General features: G+C 49.6%; 1 protein-coding gene across 29 annotated transcripts in view; it reads right to left on the bottom strand.

The window, feature by feature from the left end:
- Positions 1-12,141, bottom strand: part of LOC113928569 (protocadherin gamma-C4) — a 340,355-nt gene that overhangs the window by 4,879 nt on the left and 323,335 nt on the right. For all 29 annotated transcript variants that reach the window (XR_004820054.1, XM_035727474.1, XM_035727489.1 and 26 more), the window contains 2 exons: positions 10,152-10,210; positions 2,144-2,232 (listed from right to left, as the gene is read on the bottom strand). Coding sequence is in view for 28 of the 29 variants with exons in the window: in XM_035727474.1 (XP_035583367.1) it covers positions 2,144-2,232; positions 10,152-10,210 (148 nt within the window). In the remaining variant the exon portion in view is untranslated. The remainder of the gene's footprint in view (positions 1-2,143; positions 2,233-10,151; positions 10,211-12,141) is intronic.

The following is a 12,141-nucleotide window of genomic DNA, read 5'->3' as shown; positions in this document are numbered from 1 at the left end:
TGTACTTACTTTCCTTCTTACTTACTCCCTCTCAGCAGCCCCTAGCGCCAGGCTGGGCTGGACTCCAGGACACTTTCCAGGCTTCAGGGCAGGGAAGTGGGTGTGAAAGTTGAGAGTAGGGCCTGACCCTGCCACTTCAACCCTCTGGGTCCATTCCCCAAGGCCCAAACTTATGCTCAGGTCAGCTGCTGTGTGGGCCAGGGGGCTGGAGCCCTGACAGGGGAGCCAGCCTGCAGTGACCCAGGAAGTTTGTGGGCCATAAATACTGATTCCATTTCTGTTTTTTTTTTTAATCTGGATTCAGGCCAAAAAGCCTGTTTCCTGGCCTTAACACTAAAAAACCACAACAGCTTAAATATACCTGACTGTCTGTTTACTTTCCTCAAGAACCTGACTTGGCATCTCCCAGACTCACCCGCCTGCCTCTTTCATACTATCTGGCCTCTCCAGGAGTACAGCCCCCCAGACCTGGGCCAGCTCTGTCCCAGAAGGCTGGCCTCCCCTGTCACTTCCCTCTTCCTCTCCCCCTTCACCTACCATGGGCCTGGCTTCACTCAGCCTCACAGACATCTGGGAAAGGCTTGCCAGATTTAACAAAAATAAATGCAGTGTGCCCGAATAAATTTGAACTTCAGATTAAAAATGAGCCATTTTTTATACAGTATGTCCCAGTACTAATGTTTGGGGCCTACTTATGCTAAAATACTATTTGTTGTTTACATGAAGTTAAAATTAACTGGGCATCCTGTATTTTATCTGGCACCTCTAGTCTGAGCAGGACAATAGGAGGGAGTTCAGTCTCTGCTCCTACTCAGCTAAAGAGAAACGTAGGCTGCATCTAAAGGCAGACGTGGTCACTGCAGAAGAAAAGGCATGAACCTGGGAGTCGGACTGCGTTAGAATCACCCATCTGCAGCTCTAAACAGGGACCTTGGAGCAAGGGATTTCTCAGTTCTCTCATTTGTCATATAAGTCATCACAGACAGGCCTTGCAGAGCTGGTAAGGGGATTAGTTGGTGGGAGGCCCATCAAGTTTGCCAAGCGTGTACCCGGGACAGTACCCAGGTACGACCTCAGTGGTCACTGTTCTGATTCCACCTGGTTCCCTGCCAGCCCTCCGCACATGCTAGAGGCCGGGGTTTGCACGCCACCATGTAAGCCCAGTGCCTTCGTCCTCTGACGGCCTCCAAGGAAGCCTAGGATTTGCTGCACCTGCAACTAGTCCTTATTAATAGGCATTACTCTAATTCTGCCTTCTACGGGTCAATAAGGATAAGAATTAATCAGTTTTCACCACTGCGTATCCAGCCCTTACTCTGTCATTCTTGTGTTAAGGCCTTACATTTGGCCCTCACAACACCACAGTCAGATCTGTCAAAGTCCTCGATTTACAGTCAGTGAAACTGAGGCCCCCAGGGGCTGAGTCCCTTCCTTGAGGACTCACAGCTGAGCATGGGTGCCAGGATTTGAATCTGGGTTGGCCTGCCTCCAAAGCCTGTGCTCCTAAGTACGAATATCATTCTGGTGTTCTGTTTCCCCTGCTCAGGCCGCTTTTGACTCTTCAGGGACAACAGTCATCGGCTGAATCTTTCTTGCATGTGAAGTTCTTTGTTAGCCCTCTAGGAAAATCAAAATCCTGCTCTGCAGGTGTGGGCAACAAAAAAGAGAAGGGGTCTCACAGGTCCAAGTGCATTCTCTCGCACCCACTTGCATGGATGGAAGGCTTGCGGGTGCCAGGCCCACAGCTTTGTGCTCTATGGAAGCATCTCATGTAATCCTCAAGACAACCCCCTGGAGGCCACTGCCTCCATTTTCTTGGCTGAAGAAGGGTTAGTGAGATTAAGCAAACGGATCAAATTCCCAAAGACAGTAAGTGGCAGAACGAGGGTCCCACCGATGCTGCCCCCTGAAGCTGGACTCAACACTACTGCCTACACCCCCTCAATACATCTTTCCTTTCCCACTCCCCTCGAGGCATCCTGGGACCCTCAGCTGTTTCTCCACCTGGCTTTCTGTCCAGGAATGAGGAGTCCCCTCAGAGCAGCTGAAAGATCCAGAGACGCCAGGCAGGTGGATGGCCAGTCTTGAGGCCTGGCGGCTGCAGGACCACCCCAAACCCCACACCCAGAGGGGCACAACTCACCACTGGCAGAGGCCAGGATCATGGCCTGCAGCATCTCCGTGTCAAACTGGTTGTTGGGCCACGTGCCGGTCTCATCGCCATTCTGGGAGCTGCAGAGAGAGTGGGGTGGTGAGTACAGCCTCCGGGGCCAGCCCAGGCCACACCCCTCCTGTCCTCTCCCAGGGAACCCAGATCTAGCACCCTGTGTCTCTGTCCCATGCAAAAAGATGGCCCGTAGGATTGGAACATGTAATATTTGCAAATCCTTTGGAAAAATTCCTCTGCTGAGCACTCTTGCTTGCCTTGTACCGTCTATAAAAATCAAACCTTTTCTGAGACACTTCCCTAATTCCTCAAGCTCCCTCTCACAGCAAATCCGGTACAGACACTGTTCTCTAGACTGCCAGTTCCCAACCTCTGCTTTGGTAACATGAATAAAATTTGTCAGAGGGGATGCCTAAGCCCACCCAGAGCAGCCTAGGGGCCTCTGCATGGCAGCCCCGGCGGCCCTGTCCCTGGTGCTGTAGCTGTGTGCAGTGGGACAGGGTCTGCCTGCCTCCCACTAGAGCACCTAGTTACCACCTTCAGACAGTCCAAGCACTGAGGAAAACATGACGTGCTCGATAACTGTTAAAAAAAACTAACCTCTAAAGGACCTGAAGGAATTCCAACCCAACTTGGATTTTTCCCACCGTGACTATTTCCCTGCTTTGTTGGAATTTGGAAGTATGACACTTTTTCTGGGGTTTTTTTGGGGGGGGACACCCTGACACACACACAGTCTATTAGGTGATCCTTGGCACCCTTTGGCACCCAGAGTTCCTCAATAAATATTTCTTGCCTGAATGAATGGGAAAAAATCCATGGAGAGAGTTAGGTCACTATGAGGGAAGGATTTGGCACCAGGGGAGTGGCTGCAGGGCAGGCCTTGAACACATGAGAGAGAGAGAGAGGGAGAGCGTGGCAGGGAGGGGGGCACAAGAGAGTGAACACGAGTGAGCAAGAGCACAAGCACATCTGTGCATTCTGTCACGGTGGGTGAGCAGAGCCAAGAAATGCTTTACAGTTTTTCCCTGCCTATGGTTTCCCCGGATCTGGGACCCCCCACCCCCAGGAAGGTGGACTTGGGCTTAGATCAGGGCACAGCTGCAGTGTGTGACCTCTACACTGTCACATCAAAGGGAGAGTTAGGGAGAGTTAGGGTTGGAGGGGAAAGTAGGAGCCTCGCTTCTCTGAGTGAGAAGAGGTGGAATTCTGTGTCCACTTATTCAACTGACATTTACTGAGCAATGACTGTGCACCAGACACTGGGCTAGATACTGGGGTTATAGTTGGGAACATGACTGAAATAATTTGTCTCTATGACGCTCATGGTCCATACTGAGAGACTGACATTAAATAATTACACATTTAATCATGACTGTGACAAGTGCCATGGAGGCAAAGAGCACGGTGTAGAGGGAAGTCTTGATTTAGTAGGGGCTAGGCAGCTCAATCAGTCCAGGCTTCCCTGGGGAAAAGGGACATTAGAAGACAAGGAATTTAAATTGGAAGAAATTTCCAGGTGATTTGCAGGACAATTCCAGCAAAACAAAAGTAGGAAGAATGACAGAAAATCACCACTTTGTAACCAGCAATCATCAGTGAATACCAAAATATTAAAAGTGGAAGGTTGTTGCACAGTCTCAAATACTACTCACAGAGTACTTATTAATCAATTATTTAAAAATATCTTTGTAATGGAGAGATCTGGAAATACCACTTAACTAAGTGAACATAGTGAGTATCACTGACAGCTGGGCAGACAGACCTGAAATCATTCCCCATGTAATGCAGTGGGAGGGTGCACAGTGTCGCACGGGCAGTATTCCTACCAAAACTGTCAACCTGCTTTCGCTGTGAGAAAATGCAAATCCAGATTGTGGGACATTTTAAAAGACAACTGGCTTGGACTCTAAAAAATGTCTGTCATGAAAAACAAAAAAGGAAGGAGGCTGTTCTACATTAAAGGAGATGAGAGAGAGATGGCAAGCAAATGAAATTCATGCTCTTTGATTGAATCCTAGATTTGAAAAAAAAATACCAGAGGTGTGGCTGGCTCAGCCTGTAAAGGCTGCAGCCTTAAAGTCATGAATTCAAGCCCCATGTTGGGTGCAGTGCTTACTTTAAAAACCAAAAACCAAAAACCAAAAAAAAAAAAAAAACCCCACCAAACAGGTTAAAGAGACATTTCAAGAACATTTATGAAAATCTGCTAGTGGACTAAATATTTTTATTGCATTAGTGTTAAATTTCTCAAACGTGATCATTCTTTCATGGTTTGTAGGAGAATGCTACTATTATTAGGAGTTATATACTGACGTTTTTCAAATATTATGTTGTCTGCCACTCTCAAATGGTTCAGAAAAAGAAAAGTTTAGCGTGTGTGTGGAGAGAGAAAAACAAATGTGCAAAATATTAACAATTGATTAATCTAGGTAAAAACAGTATTTCCATGTTCATCACACTATTTTTGACAAGCTTGAAATATTTCAAAGCGAACAACCGGGGAGTAAAGTGAAGTGTCTAGAAGAGGGTGTAGTGCTGGGGTAGAGCGCCTTCCAGTTAGAGAGAGTAACATGGCCCAAGGCTCTGAGGCTGCGAGAAGCTTGGCCAGTTCAACAGACTAAGGGAAGCCAGTGTGGCTGCCCCAAGGGGAGGTGGTGTCAGGGGCTGAGGATGTACAAATGGACACTAAAGATTTTGGTCTCATCCTAAGAGCTCTGGCAAGTCACTCAGGTGTTTAAAGGGGGGAAACGGGGGGTGTCATGATGGGATTTAAGTCTTTAAAGATCACTCTTGCTCCTGGGAGAGGACCAAGGGTTAAGGGTACCTTTGGGAGGACAGGAGCCTGGGGATGGGGCCTCAGTCAGCTCTGTCTCCGTGGAAATCCAGGGGTCTTTACTTGCAGCCCTGCTGAGCTGTCACTGGGCCTGCTAGAGGGGCACGAGGCTGAGGCAGATGAGCTCATGCCTCAATGAAGAGCCTGACTGGGATGGAGTTGGGAGAACAAGGTCAAGGGAGGGAAGCAGAGAGAAGGGCCCCGGGGTGAACAACAGCATCAGACACTAGGTTAGGAAGATGCCCTGCGGGGACTGGGTAATGGTGTTGAGGGAATAAAGGTGAGTGAGGAGGTGGGCCTGGAACCATGAGGGGCTGGGCTCTGGGGAGGGTCCTTGGGCAATGGTTGAAGGCTGGAGGCTAAGCAGATGCGCACGCAGGCTGTCAGGTCTGTGAAGCTGGGCACGAGGTAAGTGGAGGGGGAGAGACTTCTTTTTGAACAATTTGCTGAGAGCTTCCTATTCTCCGGGTTCTGGGCTAAATTACATATAATTTAGTTGTATATATAATTTGGTTATACATACTTAGTTTATATACAGTTTAGTTAGAGCTTAGGTAGCTCGCCTATTTGAGCCTCAGAACCACCTGCAGATAAGTATTACTATGATTCTCTCTCTTTTCCAGCAGATAAATCCAGGGCTCAGAGGGGCTGAGAGACTCCCGAAGCTGCATGGCTGCTCACTGGCAGAGCTGCAACCTGAAGGGGCCTCCTGTGATTCTGAAGCCCATGCTCTTATAACACGACCCTGTACTGGGCTTCCCCAGGGAGGCCTTGGAGCCCCTGCAGCGGGGACAGGGGGCTCCTCCACGATTTAGGAGACGGTGAAAAATAAAAGTGGAGGCGATGGACTACCTTTAATTGACCATTTTCCAAGCATCTCCTATGTGTCAGCACCTGTGGCAGGCCCTAAGACATAAGAGTTGAGAGACGGCATTCTTGCCCTAAGGAGTCTGGATTCGGGGCTGCTGTGTGGGGGCGGCGTCCCAGAGGCTGGGCTGCAGAAAAACAGCTCCCTGTAGTAGGATGCAAAAAGGGAGAAATCTGGGGACATCCCCTCTGACAAGAGCCTGGATTTAACTGTGTTAAAATATAAATACATATGTATTTTTTGACATAGTAAAAGCCTGTCAGCCTGTTAAAATACACATCCTATGTCCATATGAGGGGCTGTTAGGCAACAATTTACATCCTGAACATTTTTTTCCTGCCATGGGGAAATTCTCGTGGTATCCTGCAAAGAGAACACAAAGAGGTGATAATGCTGATGGAACTCAATTACTAGGGGGAGGAAATGGTGAGAAATATACCACCTCATCAGGAATAAGAGTTCTTAATATTTTGTGAACAAGTTTGTGAACAATTTATTTAGATGAATCAGATTTTAAAAAAGACAAGATACCGGTGCATGTTGTTTGAGTGTACAAAGAAAAAAGTTTAGAAATACACATATGAAAATATTAAAGAGCTTAAGAGATTTGAGACACTCAACCAAATATAAAATGTGGGCCTTAATTTGGGTAAGTGCACAAATGAGTTAACAGAGAGACATATAATCGGGGAAATGTCAATATAGACTGGATTTCTGATAATACTAGTTTATTAATATATTATTTAGTATTAATGTATTATTAGAGTGCTTATGTGTTAAAAAAAAACTGTTAAAGACAGTGAAGACTCAGATGAAATTATATGAAGGCTGAGATCTGTTTCAAAATAGTTCAAGGGGGTAACAGGGTGGAGACCCAAGTGAAACAAAGTAGGGCATTAGTTGGAGCTGGACATTGGGATCACAGAGGTTCATTAGACCCTTCTACTTTTGTACAGATTCGACAATTTCCACATTCAAAAAAATGTTAGTCGGGGGGGGCTCTCTGGGTTGTGAAATTAGAGTGCTTTCTCTTTTAAATTTTTCCTCTATTTCTCATGCTTCTATATCGAGCATGTATTTTTTTTATAAGCAGCAAAAAATAAGTTGCTACTTGCCTGCGAGTGACGGCCTAAGCTGAGGGGGAGCAGGGCGAGTGTCTCTCTGAGGAGGGGGAGTGGAAGGGGAGGGTGGGGCCATCAAGGGAGAACAGAGTGGAGACCAGGGAAAGCTAAATGGAGACTCTCCCCTCTGTGCAGAGACTGGGAACAGCTGCAGGGTGGGGCCTGGGTTACAGCCTGAGAAAGGACAAGTGGTTCGCTGGGTTCAGTGCTTGAGGTAACAGCTGCCGGGACAGGAAGCCAGAAGGGTGACTTGAGAAGGGACACTGGCTGGAAGGAGGAGCACCTGGCAAGCAGGGAACTTCACAACTTGTCTTTCTCCCTTTGGTCTAGGCAAGGTGACCCAGCACTGACTTGAACTTGGACTGGGTTTACTGGAGAACTCAACAGCAGCCCTGCTCCGAAGCTGGTGTGCCAGTAGCCAAGACGGTAGGGAGGAAGTGGAGCAGAGAAGCGGTGGAGGGCCGGAACCAGAGTGAGGCTGAACGAGAGAAATCTCCCCACTTCGTCCTCTCGCTCCAGTTGACTCACCAGAAGGGCAGCAAAGAAAGAATTCCCCGTCAGTCGGCTGATCCTGAGAGGCCTCACCTCAGGGCCTTTGCATATGCTCTTCCCTCCCTCCTTCAGCTGGGTACTTCATACTTAGCCTTCAGATCTCAGTAACACCTCATTTCCTCTTAGATTTCCCTCTGCTCCCAGACCGGGTCAAATCCCTGTTTTATGCTCTCACCACCAGGTACTGCTCTTCATAGCACTTGGGATTAACTGCAATCTTACACTTATTTTGTATTTTTGCTTAATATTTGTCTCACTCAACATATGGTAAACTCCTCAAGGACAGGAAACAGGCCTATTTTATTACCTCCTACACCTAGAATACAACCTGGCCTCCAGGAGGTGCTTACTAACTATGGAATGAACGAAGGAGAAAAGCTGCAGTTGCTGGACTGAGCCCTTAATGTTCATTTCATCTTGGCCATTTCGGAATTCCAACAGAAATGTGTGTCCCATCCCCCTCAAGTTAACTAAGGAAGGGAGCCTTCTCTTACATCTCCCCAAGAGCTCCTATGTGTATTTCAGGCCACCAAGTCTTTCATTTGATGAAAGGGACTTGAGGCAGGGCTAAGGTGCTCAACCCAGAGGGCACATCGCAAGCAGTCTATGGGCCTTCCAGGGGCAGCAGTGAATTCTGCTCCAGGACCAGTACACGGTCTGGGGTGGAGGTGGGGGGTACAGGGGCCACAAGCTGCCCAGTGCGTCTCACCACCTCAGCTCACTTCCTCCTGGAGGCTTTCTCTACACTCACATGACCCTCTTCTTCTAAGAACTTGCTATGATTTGCAACTAGACATTTTTAGTGTGATTTGTTGTCAATTTTCTGTCTCACCTGCTGGCCTGGAAGTCTTTGAGTTCAAAGATGATGTCTGCTTGTTCATTCTTGTAGGACAGTGTTTAGAACAGGGCCTGGCTCACATTAGAGGCCCAATAAGTAATGAATGAATGAACATGTGAATGACCTAACAGATAAGCGATAGAAAGGCTGGCAAGGCCACTGGGGCAAAACAAGACAGATGGGGTCAAGGGAGGGGCAAGGGCAGTCCAAGCCATCTGGCTTGCTGCCTCCTAGGGGCCTTCTAGGAAGTGTCCTGTGTTCTGGATACATGCGCAGGACTGCAGGAGGTGGAGGTTCCACCACATACCAAGGTCTCCTGGGTCCTTGTGGTGGTGCGGGCTCACCATCCACAGCATGTGGGGACATGTGGGCAGTAAGGGCCCGGCCAAAAGGAGGCAGGGGAAGGGGGCCTAAGCTCTGCCTCCTCTCTCTCTCCTGGGTTCCTTGGACTCCTCCAGGCTCCTAACTTTTAACAGGGATCCCTGGCCCCGAGCCCACCCTACCCCCTCAGACCGACTGAAGGTCTTTCTACAGTTTCCCTCCCCACCACCCGCAGGGGGTTCCTGTCTCAGCAGGAATTCACACTGGATTGAAATGAGCAGCTGGGGCAGCCGGGATGGGAGAGTGTGGTGGTAAGCATTGATCAAAGACTCTGTGTGTGGGGGGGGGGGGGGGGCACGTGTGTGCTGGCTTGCCCACAAGTACAAAGTAATAAGAGACAGGATAAAAGGGAGACGAAGAGAAATAAAGAAAGAGTAACAGAACGAGGCCCAGGGATGCAGACAGAGACTACACACTTCGAGAGACATCCAGAGAGAGACAGAGACAAGGAAAGAGAACAGAGAGGAAAGCAGAAATAGCAAGAGATTAAGAAACCAAGAGACTGGAGACAGAGGAGAACAAAGACGCTAGGCAAGAGGGAGAGACAGAAAAGAGATCAAGGAAAAAGGAAGGCAGAAACAGAGAGGAAAAGAAAACAGGCTGAGACTGAGGAGGAGTCACATTTATTCATTAATTCCCCATTTCCTGAGCACCCAGCATGGCAGGTGCAGTGTGAGGCACAGATGCATGCGAGCAGACACAAATGGTAGGGACCAAGATGCAGCAATTAAAGACAGAAACTGAGGCAGAGACAGAAAGACAGGGAGAGAGATGGAAAGGGCAGAGAGATGAGAAAGAGTGGCGGAGACGACAGGCCTGTAGGGAGCAAGGCAGGACCAGCTGCGGGACCTAGGGCAGCCTGGAGCCAGGACAGGACCAGGGAGACCTGCCCCTTGAGCTACCCCCTCAGTCCCACGTCCAGCGGGGCAGTCTCCACCTTCCCCCACAGCTGCCTGGCCTCCCTCACCTGCTGGCTCTGGAGGAGGCTCTGAGCGCTGACAGGGCCTCCCCTCCTCCTCCTGCCACCCCCCCAGTCTCTGCCTGAACCCCAGCCCAACCTGGAGCAGGGGGACGTAGGAATTAGATGGGTATAGAACACTTCCTTTCCACCCAGAGACCACCTCAAGACCAGGAGATAGGAAAAGGTTACACGGGGAGAAGGGAGGGGCTGAGTGTGTGGAATGAGTTTTCAGAAGAGCCAGAGTAGAAACCTCTTCCTTCTGGGGTCTGTGTATCAGCCCCCAATACATTAAAACCTCCCTGAAATCGGAACTGAGGGAAGGAGCCCCTTGTAGCACATGCTGAGCCCTACCCCCCCCCCCCGCCCCCGTCGTCACACTGAGAACATGCCGCAGAGAAGAGGGTGGGCTGGAGAGGAAGTCACCTACCCGCTGGTGCCAGGTCTCTGGGCCTGAGAGAATCGCCAGTCCGTGTTGGGCGGGGCTTGCTGTGGAGAAAACAGACGGAAAGGGGCTGAGGACCCACAAGCAGTCAGAGTGTCACCTGAGCCCGGGGCTGGGCAGGGAGGGAAAGAGGGAGATGGACACAGAGAAGACAAGAGGAGGGAGGGGCAGGCTCATCGCCAAAGACAAAACGTGCCCCAGGTATCAGAGATCTGAGGTACCAGAGGCAAAGAGATAAAGTAACATCGATCTGACCATAGAGAGCAAATCCCAACTCCTTTGCTAAAGAAAGAGCCCATTCCTCCCTGCCTGACTCAGAACTGCTGAGCTGAGATTCAAGGGCAGAAAGTATCTTCTCCCCACCCCCCACCCCATGAGATTTTCATGAGAATTCCACGAGCCCTAGAAGGAATTTATTCAGCTCCTCAGCTGGGAACAAAGCATCCTTGCAGCAAGATGGCCGCTGCTCTGGGTAACCCTTTTTGCGCCAGGTTGTGCTGTAACATATTCAGAGAGAGCCCTCTTCCAGGCCCTTGGCTCTCGACGACCCCTTCCCACAGCTAAACACATTATTAATTTAGGAGTCATGCCAGACTGATTCTTTGCAGGGCCTCCAAGCCCCAGGACACCTCTCACCCCCAGAACTCTGCCAGACAATGGCTGCGACTGAGGAGGAGAGAACAAGGCCGCTCTGTCTGGGGCAGAGAAAACCGCCAGGATGGAGCCCGGCAGAGATCAAGCTCCCACAGCCTCCAAGCAGAGCCAGTGAAGTCTCCAGGGCTCCTAAGGGGCTGATCTGTAGTCATGTTCCACCTGGATGACGGTGCAGGACTTTGGCCAGACTCTTCACTCCCGGGTCCAGAGGGTGTATTATTCCAACACACGCACACACGCACACACACACACACACACACACACACACACACACACACACCACTCCAAGAGCCATCTCCTTAACCATTCTGAGGTGTGCTGGTAATTAACTCTCACCCTCAGTCCCAGAAGCAGAGGAGAAATGTATCTCTGATTACACTGAGGAGAAGAAAGACCCAAGGCTGCCAAATGACTCACTCTGAGGCTCACAGGTGGCAGTGATATGAGCAGAACCCAGAAATTTAGCATCCCAGGTATACCCTGAGTCACCAGCACTAGTCCAGGACTGCCATGGGGAACGGCACTGAGATGCCTACTCCTCAGCCTTAGACACAGGAGAATCTACACAGAGATGCAAGAACCATGACAGACTGGAAGAGAGTTACTGGGCAAAACTCACAACCTATGTAAGGACGGCGGGTCCAAAGCGTGTTCAGTGAGGGCTGCTCAGGGATAAGGAGCCCCAGAAGACTTTTCTCTAACATAAAGCCCTATGAGGGAAAGAATCCCATCTATGCCCCATCCCAGCAGATGAAGACTGCCCTCCTTCCTCCAGCTTTACAAGTGCAAGCGACTCAAAGTACAAATTCTGGAGTTAGACCCGAGTTAAAGCTTTCTCTACCACTTACCCTGTGAACTTGAGCAAGTCATGTGACCTTGGTGAAATTCAGTCATAAGGTGAGGAAGCTAGTATCTACCCAACAAAAATCTTGGAACGAACGAGTGAGGCGGTACTCAGAGGAGGTATCGCAGAAAGGCTCTCTCAATCAGCTATCACATAAAGTTGTTGTTTCAAACTCTAATTCCGATTCGGTAGGGGCAGGGAGGAACGTAACTATACTTTAAATAAAAGCTCCTGAGATTGTGGAAACTTGGAAACTTGTGCCTTTTACTACTATAGTTGTCCCATGTATGAGGGCCCCCTGGCATCTGGCAGAGGCTGTGGCTTTCCATCAGGCCGAGAAGGAAGGACTTGACAGAATCTCAGATACTTTGGCGACCCCCAAAGCCCTGAACCTAGATCGCAGGAACACATCAAGGTTACGACGGAGCCAAAAGCCTATCTCTGAGTGTCCAGGGTCCAGGTGCTCCACGTTCCCAC

The sequence above is a fragment of the Zalophus californianus genome, chromosome 5 (assembly GCF_009762305.2).
Source record: "Zalophus californianus isolate mZalCal1 chromosome 5, mZalCal1.pri.v2, whole genome shotgun sequence".
NCBI lineage: Eukaryota > Metazoa > Chordata > Mammalia > Carnivora > Otariidae > Zalophus > Zalophus californianus.
The sequence above is the reverse complement of the archived record's forward strand: the minus strand, read 5'-3'. Positions and strand labels throughout refer to the sequence as shown.